The sequence below is a fragment of the Crassostrea angulata genome, chromosome 4 (assembly GCF_025612915.1).
Source record: "Crassostrea angulata isolate pt1a10 chromosome 4, ASM2561291v2, whole genome shotgun sequence".
NCBI classification, from domain to species: domain Eukaryota; kingdom Metazoa; phylum Mollusca; class Bivalvia; order Ostreida; family Ostreidae; genus Magallana; species Magallana angulata.
In genome coordinates, this window is record NC_069114.1 from 24,299,957 (window position 1) to 24,326,429 (window position 26,473).

The following is a 26,473-nucleotide window of genomic DNA, read 5'->3' on the forward strand; positions in this document are numbered from 1 at the left end:
AAGGTTTTCTAAAGAAATCAAGACAGTTTCATCACTGATTATATACCATTTCATTACAGCAAGGGACAATTCTTACTTGGACAGTTGTGTGTATTACAACTCTGAGATGAAGAAGAAGATCCGGAACATGCCAATCCGCCATATTGGGGGGCGGGGTTAGAACAGGTGCGAGTCCTGCCCTGCTTTCCTCCCCCACAAGTCACGCTGCAGGCGCTATAGGACCCCCATGAAGCCCAATTTCCGTCAACTAAAACACATTGATTATAATCAAAACTAATGCAATCAAGAAAAAAATAATTTTCAGTAACTTGGGTTTCGTATTTAAAGATACTCTTGGGAAAATAAAGTAGGCAAAGGAGATTTGCTTAGCCGTGTGCATGTTACTGCAATAGAAGAATAATTATTGACGAATTTGTAGCTAAAGAGTATAGAGTCTATTTTGTGTGAGCACTAAAATTGTGTGCTTGAGTAGTATCATATTAGAAACATTTATACTAGAAGGGTATGTACCAGGAAAGTCTGTACCAGAAGAGCCTGTACTACTATGTATGTACTAGAAGAGTCTGTATTACAAGTCTTAGAGTTTTACACAAGACGAGTCTATTCAAGACGTGTATACTATTAATAATTCTATGAAAGAAAAGTCTGTTTTTGTATGGTTTGTACTAGAAGAGTATGTGCCAAAGGAGTCTGTACTAGAATGGTCTTTACTAGAAGAGTCCGTACAATAAAATCTTAACATGAATTGTATGCGCACAAATAATTCGTACTTGTATAGCAGAGTCGGTAGAAAAAGAGTCTGAACCTGAAAAGTTTGAACTTGCTTAAACAATCTGTACATCTCTCTGGGAGTTCAATCTAAATCATTTTAGATGAATAAAATTGTTTCTTATTATCTTACTTGGACATGCAGATAATGTACACGTGGCTGATGACGTGGAACTTCCTACACAGTTATTTCCCCCACCTGCAGGGGCTGGATTATTACATGACCTTGAACGTGACTTCGTTCCGCTAGCACAGGTCACTGAGCATGCGCCGTAAGATCCCCAAGATCCCCAGTTTCCATCAACTGTCGAGAAAACTCTTATCAAATTTCAATGTAAGAGAATTATGATATAATTGAAAACACACTTTTATTTATACTATTATATACAATAATGATAAATACTGTATACAAATTTTCCTGTGCTACGATTTGAACACGTGTCCTATGGATATGACCCAGTACACTATTGGGTTATCCACTACCCTGAGATACATTACTAAACTTTAAACATTGTATACGCTTTTATAGCTCTTATAATACCGGTATTTGATTGAGACTATTACCTTATAATATATATTTTTCTAACCTCTACATGTGTTTGTTGGTGTACATGAGACGGTTTCACTTCCAGAACCAACACACTGTTTTCCGTCATAAGCAGGGGCCGGATTTGAACAGGTTCTGGTTCGAGTTTTAGTTCCTGATACCGTGCCCGACGTTGGTTGACAGGTCACAGAGCATGCGCCGTACGACGCCCAAGAAGTCCACTGTCCGTCAACTAGAGGATGAAAAAGAAAGTATTAGTTCATTAAACCCAGTACATGATTCTGAAGGGATCTGCGAAAAAGAATACAAGGCAGACTTACTTGGCGGTGGTTTAGCACAGTCTTCATTGATCTTCCCATCCCCGTCGTCATCTGTAAGTTTAAAAACGACAAAATGAAAGATTGAAATAACAGAAACAGTTCTACATTTAAATTTCTGATACTTTACATACACTCCGCCTAAAGTTGAATCAATCGTTCTGGTATGGTACCATATTTATACTGTTCGTCAGTAAGTGTTTTATGAATTCTGAATTGTCTGCCACTTCCACTGAAGTATGATTAATTTCAAAATTCTAGGGACTATATAGTTTTGCAAGTTGTTTATTTATAGATTGCTATGTACACACCTTTGTTTCTGTTTTCCGGGGTACACAGTTCCTCGTCGATTTTTCCGTCACAGTCGTTGTCTATACCATCTCCTGTAACTGTCGGCGTAGGGACACAGACCTAAAACAAATCAAGTTTAGTAACTTTTATACAATTTCAAGTCCCAAACACTTATACGTATAATTGTTCTATTACCTGAACATTTAATTCAAAGCTAAGCATTGTGTATTTTGTGAGTGCTTTTCAAAAATGAAATATGTTTGTGTTTTAATTAAGCTACAAAAGTTATAAACTCTCTGTAAATCATATAATACAATTCAAACACATTTAAAGTAATATTTTTGCAAGCTCTTTCAAGATGAATTCAAGACGTCGAAGCAAAAGCGGGATCAAAATGTTGCAAGAAGGATAACGCATTCGGAGACAAAAACAAAGATAGTAAGAAACTAGACATGATCTCGTTGCGAGCAACGAGGAGGTCTTCCGTCCGATTTTTAGAAGAAAATATGACGTCATCGACTTTGATTTTCGACAACAAAACATGATATGGAAAAAGGAGTTAAGTACTAATGCTTCATTGCATCGCTTTTTATAAGTTCTATTACATTGCTTTTTTAAATGCTTGCATTTTCTCCAATTAAGATTTAAAAGATTAATTTTGTCCCTAAAAACCCTAATTTGGTAACGCAAGAGAAAATCATTATATTGTAAGGATATAGAAACGTATTATACCTAATCTAGCCTTAATAACCTTTCACAAAATGGCTCTCATTTAAGGGCTATAGATAAAAATTTAGAGCCCTTCGATCCCCTAATTTAAGGGGCCAGTCCCTTTTTCTTGGAATCAAATGAAAGGACATTTAATTCTGAAAACATTTTGTTAACAAGTGTTTAAAAATTCGTTACCGTTCTGGAGATATATGAGAAACAAGGTTAAAGGGGCCGATCCATTATCTCCTTATAGGGGCCGTTTGGCGAAATTGTGAAGATTGCATATGGTTAAGAACATCTTTTTGAACAACTTTTCTTCTGTTTTGCATAACAAAATATTTTTCCTTTCTGATATATGGGTGATCGAAATTTTGGACTTTTGGCCCCTAAAAACCCTTAATTATGTAATACATGACAAAATCGTTACATTGCTTGGATACATAACTGTGAGATAAACATATTTGCTTCTATAACATTACACAAAATATCTCTCAGTAAAGGGCTACAGATTAAAGACTTTAGAGCCCTTTGGTTCCCTAATTTTAGGGGCCAGCCCCTTTTTCTTGATATCAAATGAAAGGTCATCTAATTCTAAACAAATTTTGTTCAACAAGTGCTTAGAAATTTGTTACTATTCTGGAGATATATGAGAAACAAGGTTTTAGGGGCCGATCCCTTATCTCCTTATAGGGGCCGTTTAACAACATTTTAAAGGTTGCATATTGTTAAGAACATTAATTTGAACAACTTTTCTTCTGTGTTTTATAACAAAATATTTTTCCTTTCTGAGATATGGGTGATCGAAATTTTGGACTTTTGGCCCCTAAAAACCCTTAATTACGTAATACATGACAAAATCGTTACATTGCTTGGATACATAACTGTAAGATAAACATATTTGCTTCTATAACATTACACAAAATATCTCTCAGTAAAGGGCTACAGATTAAAGACTTTAGAGCCCTTTGGTTCCCTAATTTTAGGGGCCAGCCCCTTTTTCTTGATATCAAATGAAAGGTCATTTAATTCTAAACAAATTTTGTTCAACAAGTGCTTAGAAATTTGTTACCATTCTGGAGATATGTGACAAACAAGGTTTTAGGGGCCGATCCCTTATCTCCTTATAGGGGCCGTTTAACAACATTTTGAAGGTTGCATATTGTTAAGAACATTAATTTGAACAACTTTTCTTCTGTGTTTTATAACAAAATATTTTTCCTTTCTGAGATATGGGTGATCGAAATTTTTGACTTTTGGCCCCTAAAAACCCTTAATTACGTAACACATAATAAAATCATTACATTGGTTGGATACATAACTGTGAGATAAACATATTTGCTTCTATAACCTTTCACAAAATATCTCTCAGTAAAGGGCTACAGATTAAAGACTTTAGAGCCCTTTGGACCCCTTATTTGAGGGGCCAGCTCCTTTTTCTTGATTTCAAAGAAAAGGTCTTGTAAAAAGAAACTTTTTTTACATTACATGTCTTAACAAAATAGTTTTCAGAAAAGAGATAATTAAAGAAAACCAGAAAAAATTTCGACGTTTTTTCCATCTCAATTTTCGGGTCCAGGCGAGCTTCGGCGCCTTTCAGGACAGATCAAAATGAAAATAAAATTACAAATCTACATTCTTTTGGTCTACTATCCCTGAAAGTTTGAACTCGATATCTTTTATAGTTTAGGAGAAGTTCCACGGACAAGCAACCCCCCTAAAAATCGCTAAAACGTCAATTTCTCAAAAACGGAAGTGACGTCATCAATATAATAAAAAACCTATCAGGTTTTGATCATTATCTAACTGATCTGAAAGTTTCATGAAAACCGGCCGAGCCGTTTCTGAGAAATCGCGTGCACAAAAATTGTAAGAAAAAAAAGAAAAATAATAATAATAGGGAAAAAGAAATCGTACGAAAACAATAAGGTCTTCCGTTGGAAACGGAAGACCTTAAAAAAACCGAGACATTTTGCTTGCGATGGCCTCCGAGAGACGTGAATCGTTAACTTTATAAATGTGCATTTAAAAAGTTACCATTGGAACTTTGTTAAATTAAATAGATTTAGTACTCAATTTGAACTAATACATGTAATCTGTATTATTACAATGTTTCCTTCTCAAACTTTGTGTTTGGATTCTATCATTGCAAAAATAGCATAAAAACCGATACGTACAGCTTTAACAACAAAGAAGAGGGTCTTTGTACATAGGCGTCGGAACCGGGGGGGCTAGGGGGGGCTTAGCCCCCCCACTTTTTTTGCAAAGTTATACCTAACCGTTAGAAACATAGCATGATAGAGGGTTCAGCCCCCCCACTTTTTTTCGCAGGAAAGATTTTTGTTCCTAAATTTACCTTGAAAGATATATATAGAGAAGTTGGATTCAGAAGCATACTAGCCCCCCCCCCCGGATTAGGATTTCCATGATTTTGGGAATTACTTTTTTCTCAACATTTTTGAGGATTAGTTTAGCCCCCCCACTTTCAATTTGCTTCCGACGCCAGTGTTGTAAAACTTCAAAAAAGTATTATTAAGCCTTTTTTTAAATTTAATTTGTTTGTTCAATTCTAAGGAGAACAAGAGATTTTGATATTCCAGTTTACCGTATTGACTTTGGCCATTCTCATCCCAGTGGTAAATCCGTAGGTTTCAGCGGGTGCTCGGCCGTATAAGAATCCTCCAAAAATGGCGATAGGGGATATGTGTCGGACTGTGTGGGTTCCCTCTGTAATTGATATGTATCCTCCAACGAGGGTAGTTCCGGATATTGCTTTATATACTGTATTTGTTGGAAACGCTTTACCGTCGATTCTTAGACCAGAGGCTTCGCTCGCCTCAGCGATAAACATAAAGAAATTTTCATAGGAGCCCTGTGAGTACTTCGGGGTAGCAAATGTATAGTCTGCGCCGTATTGTTCAACAGGAGGAATGATCAGCATGGAGGGATCGGAAGGTTCGGAGGACCTCTGCTGGGACTGAACGAATTGGGTTACCATGATTGGCTTGTTTGCTACAATCCTACAGTATGCTTTGGATGAAATAAGCCTCTGTACCATTCCTCCCTTTCTCGATATCGTAAAAGTAGACGTATATCCTCCCGTTATTTTTACTGTAGTGCTATCTTCGCTGGCAATGAATTTGAAATAGTCGCCAACAGTTCTCTTCGGGATTGGGACCGTAGCGAAGTTTTTACCCCATGTGTCTACTGGGGTCATTTGTTCAACCAAATGATCTTGGGAACCACCGGATCCAATTTTTGTCTTCTTGTTTCCAGAAAATACGGCAACCTTTTTGGTAGATGTGACGTAAGTTCCGGTCAGGTCGCCAGTACTGACAAGCTGCCAAGTGTCGTACTTGTTTAGAGTTTCCTTTACCGTATTGCCTTTATAGTAAGTTCTGCCTCCATACTTTACATTCCTGGACCCGATGTGCTGCCCGAGGGTCACGCTTGCCACGGTAGAATCTTCCACCCCTACAACCATCAGCTCACACTGCCTGTATGGTGGATACCACGCAACGACGTAGTACTCATCGGACAAGACGTCGAGAGGAAGACCGACAAAGCCATCGTTGGAGTACCTTTCCTTATTTATTCCATAGATGACAATTTCATCAGTTGCTTTTACCAAGATTCCTATCAAACGCAAAAATCTTGTACTATCATAGCTCTATAACATTTTAAACGAATGATTGATAAAAAAGATAGATAGATAGATAGATAGATAGATAGATAGATAGATAGATAGATAGATAGATAGATAGATAGATAGATAGATAGATAGATAGATAGATACCTTTACTCTCTTTTCTTGATCCAATAACTCTTATTTTGTAATTGAAAATCAGCTGTTTCACCTTGCCTGCCGTTATAGAGAATGACGCTGAGATTTTTGGGCTGGTACATTTTGGTGAGTCTACCTTTACACTGACCATAGTGGTCCGGGCGGTCGTTACAAACAGCTCACACTGTACGTACGAACCCATGATATAATTTTCCATAAAACCTATGATGAATTCTGTACCACGATTGTCTGGGGCACCTGTCAAATGATAAAAGACTTAAAAAACAGAACAATTTATGTTCCAACGTTTGAAAAAATCTGAATGGTAATGAGGTTATGTATTTTCTTCTTTTTTCTTTCCACCTTTCTCTGATGAATTTGTTTCTTTTATCTTTCAATATTTTTCTTTTTTTCTACTTCTAATATCTGTCGTTATTCTAGTTTTTGACTAATATTACCCCGGCTTTCAGCATCAACTTTTATAGGACTTGAAGTCCTTCTTAATTTAGATTCTGTTTTATAAATTAATCATTATTGTTGTTTATTCGTTCATTTTGTATGATTTGTAGATGTCTTCTTATGTGTGAAGTATCATTCTAATGTCAAAGCCATTCCAAATTTATATTTTATGTTGAGCGTCCACCTTAAAGTCAAAAACACATCTTTCTATCAGAAAAAACCTACAAATCGACGGAAAATACATTTTTGCATATTTTATTCATACTGTAACAAAGATAAATAGATAAAATCTCAGAATTTGGCACAAATCGTAAAACAGCAAATTAAAAAAATTTAGTGTGCGTATTTCAAAGAATGTAGAGTGTATATACATTTTTTGAGCAGATTAAAGTGTCGTTTTTAATTTTCTTGCTTCAAAACCAATCCGTCCGTCCGCGGACGCTTAACATAGATAAAAAAACGTGTAAAGGCCCAGTGTTATATCTCCTTTAAATGCAATTTCTCAGCGAAAACCATTTTTATGCAAACCGTTCTTTTATCGTGCGAGCGTCTCACCTAGAACTGCAGTGGTGCTAGCCATGAGGCAAATCGCCACCAGATACAGAGTACCTTAAAGAAAACAAAGAACATAAAATAGGTCTGTTCCAGAACTGAATCAAATTTAGGCCAATCGGATTTAAACGATTGATCCAAAAAATGAGATTTAAATAATGATATGTAAATCAATGCACTTGGACTTAAAGTACTGATTCTAATACGACGCCTATGGTTTAGTACTAGCGTATACCAGTTACTGTATATTACATATCTTTTTATTTTAGTCTTTAGTCAAATTAAGGCATGAATTTTGTTTTGTTTCGTTATTATCTATAATTGGAATAAAGTTAATAAACGATGCTTAGAACAACATAAAGATTAGCTGTTGTATTACAATTAGCATGAGAAAACAACAGACAGAATTGCTGTTGTAAGATAAAACAACGTGGTAAAAGTATTTTTAAGGTTATTGATAAAGTAAACGAAGTTACCGTTAAAGTTAAAAATAAGTTTTCAATTGATAGTTTTCGAAGAAGTACTGTAGTTGCAGTAAGAGGAAAAAACAGTTACTTATTTCTCACGTTTTGGATGTAATTATTTATTAATCGCTTCTGATAATAATATACTATTTTGACAATTAAAGAAAATAACAATTAATAAACAGGTTACGTATTTCTCAGATGCTAGATGTACATAAAGTTCACCTGTCCAATATAACTACACAGTTTTCATTAAGATTGGTGATAGTCGTCTGGTGATCACAGTTGTTATATCCATTGTTTCTGTTTTGAATGTGCCGATAGTAGTTCCAGTGTTGTGGCAAGAATAGTTTAGTAGCAGTTAGATAATCACTCAAGTAGTAGTTCATCTTGATTTATTATGAGGGAAAAAACATTGCAGCATTGATTGACAATTACTGGTAGTAGTAGAAGTAGCAGTACGGTTGAAGTGGCGGAGACTGTAATTGGTGTCTTTAGGCTTTTAGTTACCCAAGTAACAAAAAAAATGTACATAAAGAGGAAGTGCGACCATGTATTATTGGTTTACTGTATACTTTATGATAAAGTCAACGTTTATCAAATTTCTTTGATGTCATGATACGACAATGAGCTTTTCTTTAATCATCAGTAAATGATATTAAAATCAGTGTTGAGTACCATTACAATTATTATAATTGTTATTGTTCCTACTTTCAATGTGTTTACTTTTGCATTTTTTTTTTTCATTTTCTAAATGACAATGAATAAGAAAAAAAAATATTATGTACAAATTTGTGGGGATTTTTCAATACGAATAACCGGTTAATCGGTCGAAACGAGTTGCGAATAACCGAATAGCAACCATGCAATCAATTGCCATCTCAATCATAAACTCAATAAAGATTTGATATGACGACTCGTGGAAGCGTACTTACCCATATTGCTGAAGTACCGCCAACTTCAATGGTCCGGTACTGGTCAAGCAGTTTATATATAAATAAATAGGACAAAAGCCATTGGTCCTAAGTTAATCACGGGATTATTTGGTATACTTTAGTATGTCGTATATTTCTCCACATTTAATGTAATATATAAAAATAAGAGACGCAGGAGAGAGAGAGAGAGAGAGAGAGAGAGAGAGAGAGAGGGGGGGAGGTGCGCGTTTCTATGAGCGAGTTCATCATTTTTCACAAATCATAACATAAGTTGTTTCTCTTTATTCATTTTTTGTAAATATGTAAATATGTGGTAATAGCAGTAATTGCTGTATAAGGATCCTCAAATGGTCCTACTTAACCTCCTGTTGTTCTATCCCGACCTCAATTCCTGACAAGTTATGACTTATTCAGTCTCATTTGTCTGTGGTGGTAAATTCAGAATAGTACATAGCATTGTAGCAATAGAAAGTTTCCAAGTGAGTTACATGAAAATTGTACGACTGCCCAACGATCACTCCAGGATTTCAATGAATTTTTTACGACTTCTACACGACTGCATTCAGTCGATTTTATCAAGGGTCTACACTTTTTCGTTTCATTTTTTTTTTTCTGCTGATATGTACAACAAGGACTTTTAAAGTCGGAATGAATTGTGACCGTAAATTGGACTCTGCAACTGTACAGTTCTAACGCGACAGTTCAGATGCGTGTACTTCCTTATTATTTAGTTAATTTACGAAACGTTGAGTTTGTACTATTTTGTATTTTATGAAAGAATAGAGATGAGGAGACTGTTTATTTTTGGATTCGCTCAATGTCAAATTGGTCCATCTAAAACGCACCAAACGGTGTGCTTTGTTCTTGTTTGAATGACACAGCCCCTTTAAATGAATTATAGATTATGTATGTCTTCATTTACAGTTTAAAATTTAAAAAATGTTTTATTTGACATATTGTTCAAGCAGAAAGTGTTTTTCTTTAAAAGCAAGTCCTTTTATTAAGTACTGTCATGTTGTTATTGAAAGTCAACAAAACATGTATCTGTTGATTCCAATAAACAACGTATTCGGTGCTGGTAAGTTTGTGACGTAGACTTACATTTAATAACTTGGTAAACATTAAATTTAAATTAAGTGCCAATTGATTTCTTTCGTGAAAAGTGGACATACGTAAAAAAAAATTAAGTTTTAAGCTGTGCACTCTGAGAAAATAACCTCGTACGTTCTCCGATCGTGTACTGGTCGAGTTTTAGTTGAGCAATGATCTGCCACAAATCTAACATTGTTATCTTACAGATATAAAGAGTGAATATGGAGAATGGCGAGAATTTAACACTTAATTAAATCAACTTTGGATCACAGTCTTTTGATTTTCGTCAAAGAAGTTCCTCGGCAGAAAATCTACATACAATGATGCATTTCAGTAAAAACCAGCACCACGGTGAGGTTGTTGATACTTGCCAAAATAGACTTTAAAAGTGCATTTAAATAGTTATTGTTGTCGTTCAAGAGTTTAACCTTGAGTACTTAATTTTGGAACAAATGGTTAAAGAATTACAAGAAAGACTAGTTTTTGTTCCCCATTTCTTCTGGGTACTTTTTCTATTGTTACTGATCTTGTGATGAAGGTACAAATATTCGTTGTTAAAGCCGACGTTGTCTTCACATGATATATAAAAATGAACAGAAAAGCACATGTAAAATAGTTCTTATGTTGTCTGCAGAAATACAGGATAAATAAACATGTAGGTCATCATATTACCGTGTACAATACTATTGACATTCAAAAAAGAAATTGTAAAACACTGGTTATAATTCTCATAAATATACCAACTAATCATTCACAATCACTGAATATCTTTTCAGCATACATATATTGTTATACAAACGTATATGTATAACTTTAAGACTATTTTATATTCCTGTTTCCATGGGTTTTGTCGTTGTCGGGCAAAATATCTTTATAATCTTTTCACAATACCTTACATATCATTTATTCACGAGTCAAATGAACTACATGTATAATTTATTCACAAATACTTCCAAATAAAGCTTCTCTCTTTAAATCAATGATAGCGATCCTCTTATACCTGAAATCCAACGATTGAAAATTCGTTTTTTTCCCTCTTGATGACCATAACCAGTTTTTTTTAAGTGCAGACTACAAATTAATTAATTTTAAATCATTAGAAATGCTTGTATGAAAAAAAAACCCCAAAACGGTTAGGCTGAAACTAGTCTAACATCTTGAACTTTCGACAACCAAGGAAGAAGAATTTTAAAAGAGCTGTTATTTCTTAATCCCTTCAGTTCATTCGAGTGAAAGTTCACGTTAGTGTGACAATATGCTGAATCCATTGATACGATCCATAGATAATTTAATTTGCATTAAACAGTTACAATCTTTTGGGGTAAGTTTTTTTACTCAAATGCACAATTATGTTAATAAGAGTCAAGTAGATTTATGAAATTGTGAAGTTAGCATTGGCTTTTTGTGGCTTTTTGGAAAAATATGTTTATTAGTTTTAAATGTACTTGACCAAATTTTTTTATTTGTTTCACCGTTTATCTTTATCCTTTTTGGCATAAATGATAAACCGTAGAACGAGACGCTCTGAATGTTACTTATGTTATTTTTTTTCAATGAATCTAATAACCCCCATGCAAGATTGGCTTTTGAGGTCATATTTTATCAACTTTATTAATTTTCAACCATTGCATTGAAAAAAAAAACCGAAGGATTTCATCGTCTCTAGCCGAGGTTCGGAATTCACATCGCTCTATGAGAGAGGAGAGTACATGCTGGCCGAGGTTTGCGATGATGGATGAATGGATTTGTACTTCTAGAAGACATTGTGAATGATCATAGGTCCTAATCAAACTTTTCGCATAAAATCATGTGAATGTACTGAAATTAAAGGGACAATTATAAAACCGATGAAAAAGCATCATCATGTTGCATTATGAATGACGCACAAGTAAGTAATTTATTCATTATAGTGGCGAGCAATTTGTGTACAACAGTACAGTGTACTGTATAATACAAAATCCTTCCTAAAAGGTACATGCAACTTTTGGACCATGCACGTAATACAGTAAACTTACAATTTACCTATGTTAACGACTTTTCGAGGGTTGTCCTAAAATAGACAGAACGCATGATTTAAAATCTGCATTACACTTCTGTTCTGTGTTTTTATCTATGACCCTTTGTTAAATAATACTGAAATTTTCAAATGTGAACTTTATTTATTTAAAAAAAAAAAGAATAATAAATAACAACAAGGCAAATTACAACAAGGCGGCTCAATGTGCGACGTCAAACGTTTCAAGTTGTTGCTAAACCTTCCACATTATTTTCGATCAGAGTTACGTTTTCCTACTAGTAAAACTGTTATATGTGCGCCTCCTTAAAAGCCGACGTCGTCATTTTATTAATTAATGTGTTAACACTTCAACTTGTCAGAAAACGCGCTATAAAATCTTAAAAGGTTTTGCTATATCCAAAACATTTTCTCGCAATTTTCATTTCATTATGTTGAATTTAACTTTTCGTTTTTGACATTGCGTCGTGTGTTGAATTTACGATCTAGTATTCTTTCATTTTACTTTTTTAATCTCAAAAAATATTTGATTACTAATCTTGATTTAAATGCAAACTACTTAAACCCTTTGTGGCACAAGTTGGGACAATCCTCGTGCATTAATCAGGGCAATTGATTTTTATCACCAATAGCTTCCTTGCTAGGTGTAAGGTTGATAACTGCGTTACCAGTACTCCATGCTATTGCAATGATAACAAACCATGATTGATTGCCTAAGTTGTTCTTTGAGTGGCAAATCAATTCTATTATATCCATAATATTCCTTATTACTTATTTACTCCTACGACATTTTTTCCCATTTTTTGTTAGATATACCTATTTTTCTATCTTGTTATAACATCAATGGCAATAAAAAAACGAATGGTAATTACATGTAGGAGGCTGGTTGGCCAACAAATTATTTAACAAACATTTTATATGTGGTATTTCCCCCCTATGTACTGCATATTCTCATGTAGATTAAATTAAAATCGTATAAAACTGTAGCAACCATCTAAAATCGTAGCGACCATCGAACGAACCCTCTAAATATTTACAATACGATTCATTAGAATAACACGATTCATTAAAATCGAACACCAACATCAACAAACTTATGTTCCAAGAACATGCCAGCCGCTACACCACGGAATCACATGTTTGAATTCATTGAAATAATAAACTCAAGTTAGTATTACGCAAACATAATTCGGTCTTGGCCATTTGATGATCATTTTGAAAAACTAATACTTGCTTTTTACAATGGAGTTGGTCTTGGTACCATTTTTTTTAAATTGAAAAAGATATAGATATTTACATGTTTTATCAGGATACGTTCTTTAAAAAATAGTGTGATGGCCCACTCTATAAAAAACTATTGTCTGAACATCCGATTTCATTAGATCGATTTCATGCTCAATTAGCATATACATATTTTGAATACTTAATATCAATTAAATTTGAAGCCAGTTTTTTTGAAGGTTTTGGCAAAACTGAATGCAAATGATTACATATGTAAGAAAAAAAATGGTGGGTTATTCAAACAGACTAAAGTGGTTTTATACCTCGGCTTATTCCCCCACGTTCTTTATTGTTCTTTATTATATGTAATAAAGACAACTCCTTTCATGACTCAAAATAATGCAAAATACTTCTTAAACAGTACTACAGTGTACAATAAGGTAAGTCCAACACTTAGAAACACGCTGCAGAGTTTACGGTATTGTATGATTCAAACTGCTTTTATCTGTTTTATTCATCAGAAACAAATGAGTCGTTCTTCAGTATAGAAAATAATATACAGTTTGTTGACACTATAGACGGACATGAATATGCGATTCCGCTGAATCTGATATATCAACTGGTCGAGGACAGTCACTTATCAACAGTAATCGAATTAAATTTAACCAATGTGGAAGATTTTAATTAGGGTGACTAAGTAAATGACGCCACGGAATGCCATTTAATTATCAAGCAATTACTTAATCCCGTTCTTTCATCAAGTTCTTTACAACCAGGTGAACGAGGTTTAATTTTTTCCCCGTGACCTCATCCGGTAAATAGGTCAATTTGCCTAATGAACAGTCACCTGCCAACAAGTTCATTACATTGATCTACTTAAGTAAAATAGAATTAAAGGATTAGTTTTAGTTTGACTATAGTGCGTAAGACCCAGTGTATTGCATTAGTTTTGTCCCAATATAGTCTTTTGACCTCCGCCAAATAAGACCATGTATATATAACTATTGACAACGGTACAAGATTTCTATTTAACAAAGAGGCTTGGTCTTGATCTTTTAACAATGAAAACGTCGGATTAAAATAATTAGTAATTATGATTTGTTCTTGCATGGGGGCATTCCTTAGAGATCAATGCCTTCGGGTTGGTTTAGAATTCCTTTAAGTCCGTTATAACCATTTTCATCAAAGAAAGGATTTGATATTTGGCAAGCAGCAAACCTTGCAATAGCTGCAGGACTGTAGCTCCCGGTCTGAAAAAATTCGGATGGACGACCTGGGAGCTACAGTGCCTCCTATAGTAAAAAACTGCAATTTACGGCGCACAAAAAAATGCGCTAGTTTTGGACTGATTAATCTCATTTACAACACATTCTGTACAAATCTTTGATCCCAAAAAATTCCTCGGACATTTTACTACAGATATCGTCACTTCACTTACTTCTGATAGTCTTTTAAACACCATCACCAGCCCTGTGAATTGAAGTGGTGCAAGTTTGTTTACATTTAAAAATGGCGACTCTCGATCTCGACGTAAATTAACATCCTTCTTTTTCCGAGGTCGGTTATTATGTTTAAGAGAAATTCTGAGGCAAGTGAAGTGACGATATCAGTAGTAAATTTGCTGAAGAATTTAATGGTACTAATTATTTTTACAGAATTTGTGTGAAAATAAGGTTAATAAGTCCAAAACTAGCGCAATTTTTTGTGCGCCGTAAATTGCAGTTTTTTACTATGGGAGGCACTGTAGCTCCCAGGTCGTCCATCCGAATTTTTTCAGACCGGGAGCTACAGTCCTGCAGCTAACCTTGCAAAAGAACACCTTACTATAGTAATCGCGTATATAATGTATAAAATTAAACAAAAAAGTGAAAAAGTGAAAACTATAATTATTATAACGCCAAGGGAAGTGTGGAGGGGTGAAGTGGAGGGGATATTCAAAATAAAACAATTTCAATGTCTCATTTCTTATAGATTCACCAAACCGTCAAAATAATATTTAATAAAGGTAAACAATCCGTAAAAAGGTTGCCAGTGTAACTTCGTAGTCTGCCATTAATAGAATCGCGTATTCTGACATTTAAATGATCTACATTTCATCAATATTAACCCTCTAACCTCAACGGGTGAGCAGGAAAGCCAGATAAAGGTAATCAATCTCTTCAGGAGTATTATGTTAATCTTTATTGAACACATTTGCTTTCAATCAATCTGATTAAGACATTTTGAAAATATTACCATTTTGTTATCTTCGGACAATTATTAATAACATGTCATTTAAAGTTCACCTAAAATCCGTTAAGACCCAGTGCCAAAAACATGTACAAGAGAAAATATTGAAAGGTTCAAGTACACCAAGAGGTTAATATGTCATTATATCATAAAAAAAAGCATTTCATATTTGACCCGCACATTCAATGTTAATAAAAAAACAACCTGTAAATTTTCAAAATTCATAATTAGCAATTCATTAAAATTTAACTCCAAAATTATTCTTTGTCCCGTAAAATACTGTCTACATAATGTATTTTTTAGATTTGTTATTTTTTTTTATTCTTATAACTTGCAATTTTTTAAGACGCTTCAAGATAAACTTACCAACATTTTGTTTAGAAACTAAATGTTCTGATGTGGGGACTGAATAAGTCTTGTATATACACTTTCCGCTCTCATCGTTTGTTCGTACAGCAAAAATGAATTTAAAATTTAAAATGAATTTAAAAATCATTGTCTAGTTAATGACTGTTGCTGGTTCATCAATCAATCAGCAACATCGCTGCGTCTGTCTGCAGGTGTAAATTTATTATGAAACAATGAATGTAAATATATGCGATGTAATATTTAAAAAAACAAGTTTATATCATAACATACAATACATACTTTCCAAAAAAGCAACAAATGTAAAAACTTAAACAATTGAAAACCCTCAAGGTTTGAAGAAAAATAAACTTAAAAATGAAAGATGGAAGATATTCACCAAGAAATCGTGTTAACATTTTCAAGACAATTTTAAGCTTAATTTCAACAATGGTAAAATGGGCATGGTCACGATTTTAGTCAAAGTTTATTTTCCATTTGTTTATGTTAACAATGCATCAATATTGCTTACATAACAAAGAATTGTGAGTTATGTATATGTCTGGTAATTCTTTGACTGGCGTTCAAATTTTGGTTGACCATTGAAAATGCATTTCAAAAGCAGTTAGCACTGTAAGTAATAAAAACAGAAAAATAAAACTGGACGAAAATCGTGATCATATCCCTTAAATCTTTGGGTATGATTGACTGGATTAATTAATTATGAAGTTGTTTATTAATAATGTACTGAGTGATTCAATGTGTAAATAAGTATCTCGTTGTCGTGTTTTCGTTCATTTGTCAATGATATGCGGAGTTAGACATCGATCCCTCTATTTAACAGCACGGCAAGAACAACCAGCAGGAAGGCGAGGGACGACATCGCCAGGTGGTCTGTGAATAAAAATAAGTGAATAAGTATAAAAGCCATTATCGTTTAACAAATCTTGGAAGTTGCACAGAGTTTCAAGCCTACATACTTGAGCTGCTTTGAGCGCATGTAGCTATAACCGATGCTGAACATCCGGCGTAGCCGGAAGTTTCGTCACTTCCGTCGTCACAGTCCGCTGAACAGTCACAGATGAATGCTCTGTCGATACAAGTTATTCCTCCGGATTGGCAAGTAAACCAGCCAGTTGGACATAGCTATTAAAAAAGAAGAATAAAATTAGACCTGAATTAAACCGAATTTTATACAACATTTTATCAATAGCAGATAACATTATATATTTGAAAACACAGATAAAATACAACGTAAAAGTTATCATACGTATTTAAAATATGATCATTATCCTGTTGTAACCAAATTCACTTTGAACGTAGGACGTTTACTAGCATGAACATTTCTCTCTCTCTCTCTCTCTCTCTCTCTCTCTCTTACCTGTACATAGGCACCAGCAGCAGGAGTTGGACAAGCAGCCGAGTTACAATCTTCTAGGTCACTTGAAGCACCAGAACACTCCCTGCCACCATTAGCGGGCTTTGGGTCGGTACAGGTGCGAGCACGGGATCTCTTTCCACCACCACACGACACAGAGCAGGTACCCCACGCACCCCAATTTGCCCAGGCTCCATCAACTGCCATCATAAAGATAGCATGAGACGACGTGTTAGGCTTGCAAAGTTTCATGGGTTTAATATATACCATATAAGGTTATCAGATTGATTTTGAACTTTTAAGATATAAAACTACCTTTTATCCTTTTATGTTGAATGCTATATTTGCTTGCAGTTTACTAATCGAGTTTCATCTTTTACGAATTAGGGCAAGTTGAATTAACCGCTCATATAACATGCTATGAGGTTCAATTATTTCATTATATTGATAGTGATACTCAAGATGTTCATTTAGAACCCGTGGGGTTATTCTTAAAGAAGTACCCTAATGTCTAAAATCATTTTTAGATATGCTAAGTCATTAATGATGGGAAAAAATAGTTCTACGTCTTACTGATGCAGACTTGGGTGTTGCAGGCCTGATTTTGACTTGTCGCTCCCGAACATTGGGCGCCGCCATATTGGGGTGAAGGGTTGGTACAACTGCGCGTGCGCACCTGTGTTCCTCCGCCGCAGCTTACGGTACAGGTGCCCCATGATCCCCAGTTCGTTAAACCGCCATCAACTAAACATTAACATCATTTATTTTTACTGGTGCATTATTTTTCATTAAAAGTCTCTTAACAAATCTTACTGCATTTTTCATATTTTATAATTTGCTTTTACATGATTATTTTCATGTAGAAAATTGAAATTAAAACAAAATCTTGGACTTACTGGGACAGTTTTGAGTGTTGCAGCTTTGACTAGAGGTTGTAGACCCAGCGCAGTTAGCTCCACCATACTGAGGGGCGGGATTGGAACAGCTTCGTGAGCGTGTCTGTATACCTCCCCCGCAGGTTACAGTACACGTTCCATATGATCCCCATGAACTCCAAACACCATCAACTGTAAATATTATTTTTCAATTTGTGTAATATAATCCATACACATGTATAAAACACATCGCATACACCTTGCCTTCACTGTGATAAAAACAAAGAGAAATCTATAAACTTACTGGGACAGTTATGTGTGTTACAAGTTTGAATGCTTGAGGACATTCCGGGACAGTTAGCGCCACCATATTGTGGAGTGGGGTTGTTACAAGATCGGGTTCGGGATTGAATTCCTCCTCCACAAGTCTCGGTACACGTGGCCCAGGATCCCCAGCTGGCCCATGATCCATCAACTGGCAATTAAGTTAGAATTTTTTTAATTAGTGTAATGATGTTTAACTTACAGCTGATATTTTAAGTGTTAGCACTATATCCTCCAAAAGTTTACAATGAATGTGGTTTTGATTGCCAAATATCTAATTTAGTTTAACAATGCCTAATAGATATACACTATAATTTGGGATTTTTTTGACAAAAATTATTCTCTTTGCTTACAATTTCATATAGAACAATAAATACAAGGAATTTTAGACACATACAACTTCATTATACTTGAACACCTACTTGGGCAGTTATGTGTGTTACAGCTTTGTGACGACGATGTACTTCCAACACAGTCAGCTCCAAGATACTGAGGGGCGGGGTTAGTACAGGTTCTAGTCCGTGATTGTCTTCCTCCACCGCAGGTCACTGAGCATGCGCCGTATGATCCCCAAGACGCCCAATTTCCATTAACTTAAAATTTGTGAATTTTTAAAATATTATAAATACTAAACATTATTTTTATTATAATTTATTATTTATTATTTCATTGTATTAAAGGTAATACATGTATATCAGAAATGTTTTTGAAATCAAGGTTTTTCTAAAGAAGTCAATACCATTTTATCAATGATTTCATTACAGAATGAAATATTCTTACTTGGACAGTTGTGTGTATTACAACTCCGAGATGAAGAGGACGATCCGGAACATGCCGATCCGCCATATTGAGGGGCGGGGTTAGAACAGGTGCGAGTCCTGCCCTGCGTTCCTCCCGCGCAGGTCACGCTACAGGCGCCATAGGACCCCCACGAAGCCCAATTACCGTCAACTATAATACATTTCTTACAGTCAAAACTCAAAACTAATGCAAACAGCCAAAATAACTTTCAAGTTTCTTTTTTCTATTATCAATTTATTATTAAATAAATACACCTAAATAATAAAACTTGGTATTATTTAGAAGGCGAATGAGATTTGCATGGCTTTATGCATGTAGCTGCATAAATAAGAGTACAAATGCATCTACTAGCTATTAACGAGTCTGTTTAAGATAAAGCCTATGTACTAGGAATTTAAGTAAAATAAGTCTGGCCTTGATGAGTATATACAAGAAGAATCTGTACTATAGAGTATGTACTAGAAGAGTCTTTACTAGAAGAGTATGGGTATGGTCAAGAAGAGTCGGTACCAGAAGGGTTTTTTTTATTACTAGCTATCAACGATTATGTAATAGAAAAGTCTGTATCTTAAGGATTTGTACTAAAACTAAAGGGTCTGTCCTAGAAAAGAACTTACTAGAAGAGTTTATACAATCAAAGTTTGTACAAAATTGTATGCACATGTACATAAAAGGTATATACCTGAAAAGTGTGTTACTGCTAGAAGAGTAACTACATGTACTTCTCTTGGAGTTTAATATACATTATTATAAGAGGAATTGTTCCAAATATAAGGTGTTTCTAATATTTTAATGTCTTACTTGGACATGCAGATAATGTACACGTGGCTGATGACGTGGAACTTCCTACACAGTTACTTCCCCCACCTGCAGGGGCTGGATTATTACATGACCTTGAACGTGACTTCGTTCCGCTTGCACAGGTCACTGAGCATGCGCCGTAAGATCCCCATGATCCCCAGTTTCCATCAACTGTCAAAAGAAAACGCTGTAATGTCAAAATTCATGTTACAAATTGTATATGACTGAAAACAAACAACTACTAGTATTCAGACTTCTATATACAATAATGATAAGTATTACAGACACTGGCTTTCCTCTGCCACGATTTGAACACGATCCTATGAGTATTTACCAACACTCTATCAGGTTATCTTCTAGCCCGATATATACATCACTGACATTTAAACTGTGATATTGCATACGTTTCCATAGCTTTTATTGTTTTCAATTGAGAGTAATAACATATTTTTCTAACCTCTGCATGCGTTTGTTGGTGTACATGAGACGGTTTCACTTCCAGAACCAACACACTGTTTTCCGTCATAAGCAGGGGCCGGATTTGAACAGGATCTGGTTCGAGTTTTAGTTCCTGATACTGTGCCCGACGTTGGTTGACAGGTCACAGAGCATGCGCCATACGACGCCCAAGAAGCCCACTGTCCGTCAACTAGAGAAAATAAATAAATCATACATGAAATCCAGTACATGATTCTGAAGGGATCAACGAAAAAGAATACAAGGCAGACTTACTTGGTGGGGGTTTAGCGCAGTCTTCGTTGATCTTCCCATCTCCGTCATCATCTGTGAATGATATTACACAAACAGTTTATCATTAATGTTTCTGAAACATTTAACAAACTTACAAAGTCCGCCGAGAGTTCAATCAATCGAATTGGTACGATACCATATTTAATATACTGTCTGTCAATATCTATCGGTTCAGTACAAGTATTTATAAATTGTCTCCCACTTCAATTAGGGTAGAATAAATTTCAAATATAGTTTTGTGGATTTGTTAATTTAAAAATTGCGATGTACACACCTTTGTTTCTGTTTTCCGCGGTACACAGTTCCTCGTCGATTTTCCCATCACAGTCGTTGTCTATACCATCTCCAGTTACCGTCGGCGTAGGAATACAAACCTTTAAAAACGGTAAATATGATTCTTACAAAGTTTGCGTGACACATTTTTAAAACGATAGTCATATTTTAGTCTAAACAACCTCTCCGATAGGTTAAAATAATTAAGGTTTAAATTAAAACAGGCAATTTAGACCCCCCCCCCCCCCCCCACACACACACAATCAGGTACATGTATGAAACATCAAGACTTACAGCGTTTACTTTGGCCAATCGCATACCAGTTGTAAACCCGTACGTTTCATAGTTAGCCTGGCCGTATAAGAAGCCTCCAAAGATAGCAATGGGAGAAGTATGTCTGACGGTGTGGGTGCCCTCTGTGATGGAGATGTAACCTCCAACAAGTGATGTGCCAGATATTCTTTTGTAACTGGTCGAACTGGGAAACGCTTTCCCGTCAATTCGTAAACCAGAAGCTTGGGATTCCTCAACGATGAACATGAAGTAGTTGTTGTATGATCCCAGCGAATATTTTGGAGTGGTAAATGTATAGTCTGCGCCATATTGTTCAGTAGGTGGAATGATCATCATGGCAGGATCTGATTTTTCGCTGGAACTCTGCTGCGACTGAACAAACTGCACAACCATGATCGGTTTGTCGGCGACAATTTTGCAGTAAGCGGAGGATGAAATGAGCTTCTGTACCATATACCCGGCTTTAGAGATCGTGAAAGTTGAGGTGTATCCTCCTGTAATTTTGACAACAGTGTTATCTTCGCTTGCAATGAATTTAAAGTAGTCGCCTACAGTTCTTTTCGGAATCGGGACGGTAGCGAAGTTCTTGCCCCAGGTGTTTACCGGAAACATCTGCTCCACCAAGTGATCAGAAGACCCGCCTCTTCCGATGTTGGTTTTCCGGTTTCCAGAGAAAACAGACACCGGTTTGCTTGATTTGACGTAGCTTCCGGTCAAGTCGCCCCTGGTGACCAGCTGCCAGGTATCGTACTTGTTCAGCGTTTCTGTGACTTTGTTGCCTTTGTAGTAGTACTTTCCGGAGTAGTATAAATTGTTACTTCCCATGTGTTGACTGAGTGTAATAGAGACAGAGGTCGAGTCTTGTACCCCCACCACCAAAAGTTCGCACTGGCGAGAGGTGGGAGACCACGTGACCAGATAGTACTCGTCTGACAGGACATCCAGGGGGAGACCCACGAACCCGTCACAGGAATACCTCTCCTTGTTGACCCCATATATCACCACCTCGTCAGACGCCTTCACTCTTATTCCTTTGCTTGATTTACTGGAACCCGCCATTCTGAAAGTATAACGGGGAAAATTAAAAAGATTTGTTTAATTTTGGAGTCGCTTGAAAATAAATGTAGAGTTCATTTTTCTTTTGAAGTAAAAGTAAAGGAAACCTTCATTTAGGTACAGTTGACTGTTTTGGAAATAATCAACATACTGTGGAATCATTTGATTTCGTGGTGGCTCAATTTTCGTGGAATTCGTGGGTACCTCTCATCCACGATTAACATCCTTCACGAATTAATAAATTAGGGTAATAAATCATATTTCCTTTGTAGGTTTTAGAGAATACACGAAATTACGTCCCCACGAACCTGTAAAATTTAATAAATCCACGAAAATTGGCCCCCACGAAATTTAATGATTCTACAGTATACCAGTTATTTTAACCATGGGGTATGTGGGGTTACCTGATGCTGGGACTGATAAAGAGCTGCTTGACCTGTCCTGCGGTCACGGTGAAGGAGGAGGAGACCCTGGGACTGGTACACTTGGGAGAGTCCACCGTGACGGACACCGTGGTGGTGCGGGAAGTGGTGACAAACAGCTCCACATTGATGCTCACGCCATTGTTCTCCATGTAGCCAATCACAAACTCCGTACCCCGGTTATCTGGAGCTCCTGTAAGACGGAATAAAGATCTTTAAAGACGTGCAGCTGTGGAAAGCCATCTCACATATCTATGATTTCAATTATTCAGTTTTCTCTATTAGATTTTCCATGTGTATCATTTAAGTTGGTAGTATACATTATTTATCGTTTAAAAGAACGTTAATGTTTGAAAAATATTTAGTTTACATGATTCAAAGGTAAAAAAAAAAATCATGAGGTATTTATGGAAAGGATATGAAAAAAAATTATTGAAAAGAGCAACTAGGACCTACCTAAAACCATGGCTGAAAGGGCTAAAAGCCCTAACACAGCGCGTTTGAGGCCACCTATACGTATGGATAGAACAGAAAATGTTAGATAATAAATCCAGCTGTGTTTGGTCATGCAATCCTGGGCCTACAGCGATTAATTAAAATATTTATACCATGTGCAAATAGATATATCAGTAAATTGATTAACCAATAGAAGAATTTGATTCGAAGTATTGAGAAAAAGATATTTTAAGAAATAAAGAATAATTCTTTAATTTGAATTTTATCAAAAATATTAAACCTTCGGAATTTATTTTGTCACCTTTTTGTTTTCTTTTTAAAGTTCAATCTATGGTTCTTTACTATCATTATAAATATTTTCAAAAGTATAGACGTTTTACGTATATTTTTTTTATTATTTATATAATGTAAATCCCGCTTTCGCTCACTGTCTACGTCATTTGACACCATTTTCTCATGCCCTGCGTGTATTACATATAACAATTATTGAATATGTATACATAGATTAAATCCTTCTGCTTTGTAAATAATAGAAACTTTAAAGCATTGAAAAGATAACTTACCGTAAACTATTTTTATTTCAAATTATGATGGAGTATTTTTGCTGCGATAAATTGATCGACTGGGATCAAATACTAGCTTAAAACTATTTCTTCGTGTTAAAACAATAAACATTTTTAAAAAACTACGATCAAAATTTGAGACAAAATGAAATAACTGTGAAAAACTGATACTGTGATACTGGTTGAGATTTGTCGACGAAAATGTAGAATAAATCAAAATGTTGAAGTATTTATTCCATTGTTATTGTTTATTATTTATTTATGGACAATCTGAAACGCTTTGATGACCAATTCAAAACATTTTTTAAAAAATAAAATTATTGATTAATAAATTGATTTATGAATATGTTTATATCAAATCTAATGAATGGTAAGTCATGGAATGAATTCGCGAATAATTAATTTTAAAAAATGGCATAAGATATAAACTGGCCTAAGAATGCATTTTAATATCCGTCACGAACCAATAGAAATTAATGAATAAATGAATATATTTGATAATAGAAAACAAACAAGAAAAAAGACAAATACCTAAATAAAAAAGTGGATTTAGATAAAATGATAAATAAATATAAAAAGATCTAATTCTATTAAAGAAATATTTCAATTGTAAAGCTGAAGTTAAGAAAATCCAATGTAAGGATAAGTCATTAGAAATTTTAATTAAACAAAAATGTTTAATTTGCACGATGAAAGTAAAACCCTATATAAACAATAGCTGCCTCATGTTTAACGTAGCATCTACTCCATTTACTAGTGCATGTATTTTATGGATATAATGCAGTCAATGCCCTACCCATTTTTCCAGAAGTCGTTGGTTACTGAGGGGTGCGGGGTCCCCCAGTCCCTTTTATAGGGGTGAAGGATTAACGCGGTCGGGGATTATTTTGTGGGTAATGCTTCCCTACATCCAACCGACCTGTTTAATATGCAGGACGATAAACTGTATTGTAATGCTATTTCAAATATAAAAATAGAGTTTAAATATTTCAGGTGAAATAAAGACTGGGTCATTAGTACACGTGTACACGGGAACTTTTGTCCGAGACACAGATTTAGTCATCTTAAAAATAAACTAGTAATATACCGGAGTATTGAATATTTTTATGGAATACAAATGTAATCATATTTGATTTACTGAAGATTTATATATATATATATATATATATATATATATATATATATATATATATATATATATCCTCAAAATCATTGTACAATCGATTTGTATTGTGACTGTCAACAGTTGAAGATGCCAATGATTTTGAGGGTGGTAATGGCACCATATTGTGACGTACTTCCTATAGAAATAAACAATAAAATCAAATATATTATTAATTTTTTGGTTTTTTGTTATTACACAGCGTTGTGCAATGGGTTAGGGGATTGACTACAAATCTGTAAGTCATTAGTTCGAATCCCGGTGGGGATGTTACATTTATTTGATTTTTTTAGTTTATTGATTGAATACACTACATATTTTGAAATACGTATGTGTATACATATATATATAGAAAACTTAAATGAATAAAAACACAAAGTCCGAGTAAAACATAAGCGCTTTCATTTTCATCTTCAGATGTTTTACAACTAACCGTTAGTTATCATTATTGTATATTATTTAATATCTATATATATAGACTTACAGATTTGTAGTCAATCCCCTAACCCATTGCACAACGCTGTGTAATAACAAAAAACCAAAAAATTAATAATATATTTGATTTTATTGTTTATTTCTATAGGAAGTACGTCACAATATGGTGCCATTACCACCCTCAAAATCATTGGCATCTTCAACTGTTGACAGTCACAATACAAATCGATTGTACAATGATTTTTATTATATATATAATATTTATTAATTTTAATATAATATATTATTTATATAATATTTATTTATTATATAATATATTTATTATAGAAAAGAAATTTATTCTGTAAATCCTGTGTTTACAAATAAACCGGTTCTTTTCTATAGAACACATTACGACCAGTTAGTTGTAAAACATCTGAAGATGAAAATGAAAGCGCTTATGTTTTACTCGGACTTTGTGTTTTTATTCATTTAAGTTTTCTATATCTTATCCGACCACTGTGAATTTTTTCTGGATTTACCCATATATATATATATGGAAATTGTTTTTAATGGATTAACATGTCCCCATAAAACGATGATTTTCCACTTGTTAATTTCTAAATGCGATAGGAAGAAAAGAAATTTATTCTGTAAATCCTGTGTTTACAAATAAACCGGTTCTTTTCTATAGAACACATTACGACCATCAGTTGTGCTCAAGTTAAATGCAGATAGATGAAAAACTGGTATTTCTTTATGATATTTGTTATTCACCCCCACCCCAACCCCAACCCCCCCCCCTCACCCCCCTCAATTAAAAATGTGGGAGAAATATGAATGCAAACACAATAATGTTGATATTTAGGTTACCAATAAAACAAAATCTAGAGATTTCGTAGGTGTTCATGTACTAAGAGTACTTTGATTTAAACAGACCATATCTACAGCTAAGATATCATAATCCAGATTAGACTGTATTTTTTAATCTTGCAAAATGATTAAAAGGATTAATTAATGACACTCTAACCGTTGAAATAGTTAGGAATATAACAAACGAGTAAGTTAGATTGATTTGTTTTAAATTAGCCCTTTGAATATCTACAACTTGCATTTAAATGCAGTATTAAGGTTAAGCAGAGATTTTCTGGCATACTGTATTAAAATTTTGGTTAGGT

At 34.7% G+C, this 26,473-nt stretch overlaps 2 protein-coding genes across 6 annotated transcripts in view; both read right to left on the reverse strand.

Annotated features, from left to right (window-relative positions):
* The window catches only part of LOC128180256 (SCO-spondin-like), a 41,394-nt gene extending 32,549 nt beyond the window's left edge, over positions 1 to 8,845 (reverse strand). For all 4 annotated transcript variants that reach the window (XM_052848219.1, XM_052848220.1, XM_052848218.1 and 1 more), the window contains exons 1-9: positions 8,826 to 8,845; positions 7,430 to 7,483; positions 6,428 to 6,673; positions 5,237 to 6,267; positions 1,944 to 2,043; positions 1,636 to 1,686; positions 1,356 to 1,547; positions 902 to 1,072; positions 77 to 247 (exon numbers count right to left, since the gene is read on the reverse strand). In XM_052848219.1, the coding sequence (XP_052704179.1) occupies positions 77 to 247; positions 902 to 1,072; positions 1,356 to 1,547; positions 1,636 to 1,686; positions 1,944 to 2,043; positions 5,237 to 6,267; positions 6,428 to 6,673; positions 7,430 to 7,483; positions 8,826 to 8,829 (2,020 nt within the window). In that variant the 5' untranslated portion in view covers positions 8,830 to 8,845. The remainder of the gene's footprint in view (positions 1 to 76; positions 248 to 901; positions 1,073 to 1,355; positions 1,548 to 1,635; positions 1,687 to 1,943; positions 2,044 to 5,236; positions 6,268 to 6,427; positions 6,674 to 7,429; positions 7,484 to 8,825) is intronic.
* Positions 8,846 to 15,315: 6,470 nt separating this feature from the next.
* LOC128180259 (uncharacterized) lies at positions 15,316 to 24,535 on the reverse strand. Of its 2 annotated transcripts, XM_052848227.1 has the most exons (16): positions 24,516 to 24,535; positions 23,157 to 23,210; positions 22,683 to 22,893; positions 21,223 to 22,282; positions 20,930 to 21,029; positions 20,638 to 20,688; positions 20,363 to 20,554; positions 19,906 to 20,076; positions 19,084 to 19,254; positions 18,726 to 18,896; positions 18,284 to 18,454; positions 18,001 to 18,171; positions 17,678 to 17,848; positions 17,108 to 17,304; positions 16,707 to 16,872; positions 15,316 to 16,620 (listed from the first exon to the last, which is right to left on the reverse strand). In XM_052848227.1, the coding sequence occupies exons 1-16, from the start codon at positions 24,517 to 24,519 to the stop codon at positions 16,544 to 16,546; spliced, it is 3,138 nt and encodes a 1,045-aa protein (XP_052704187.1). In that variant the 5' UTR covers positions 24,520 to 24,535; the 3' UTR covers positions 15,316 to 16,543. The 2 variants fall into 2 exon arrangements, with proteins under 2 accessions (XP_052704187.1, XP_052704186.1); XM_052848226.1 differs by lacking the exon at positions 24,516 to 24,535 and having other exon boundaries at positions 23,157 to 23,283.
* Positions 24,536 to 26,473: the final 1,938 nt, after the last annotated feature.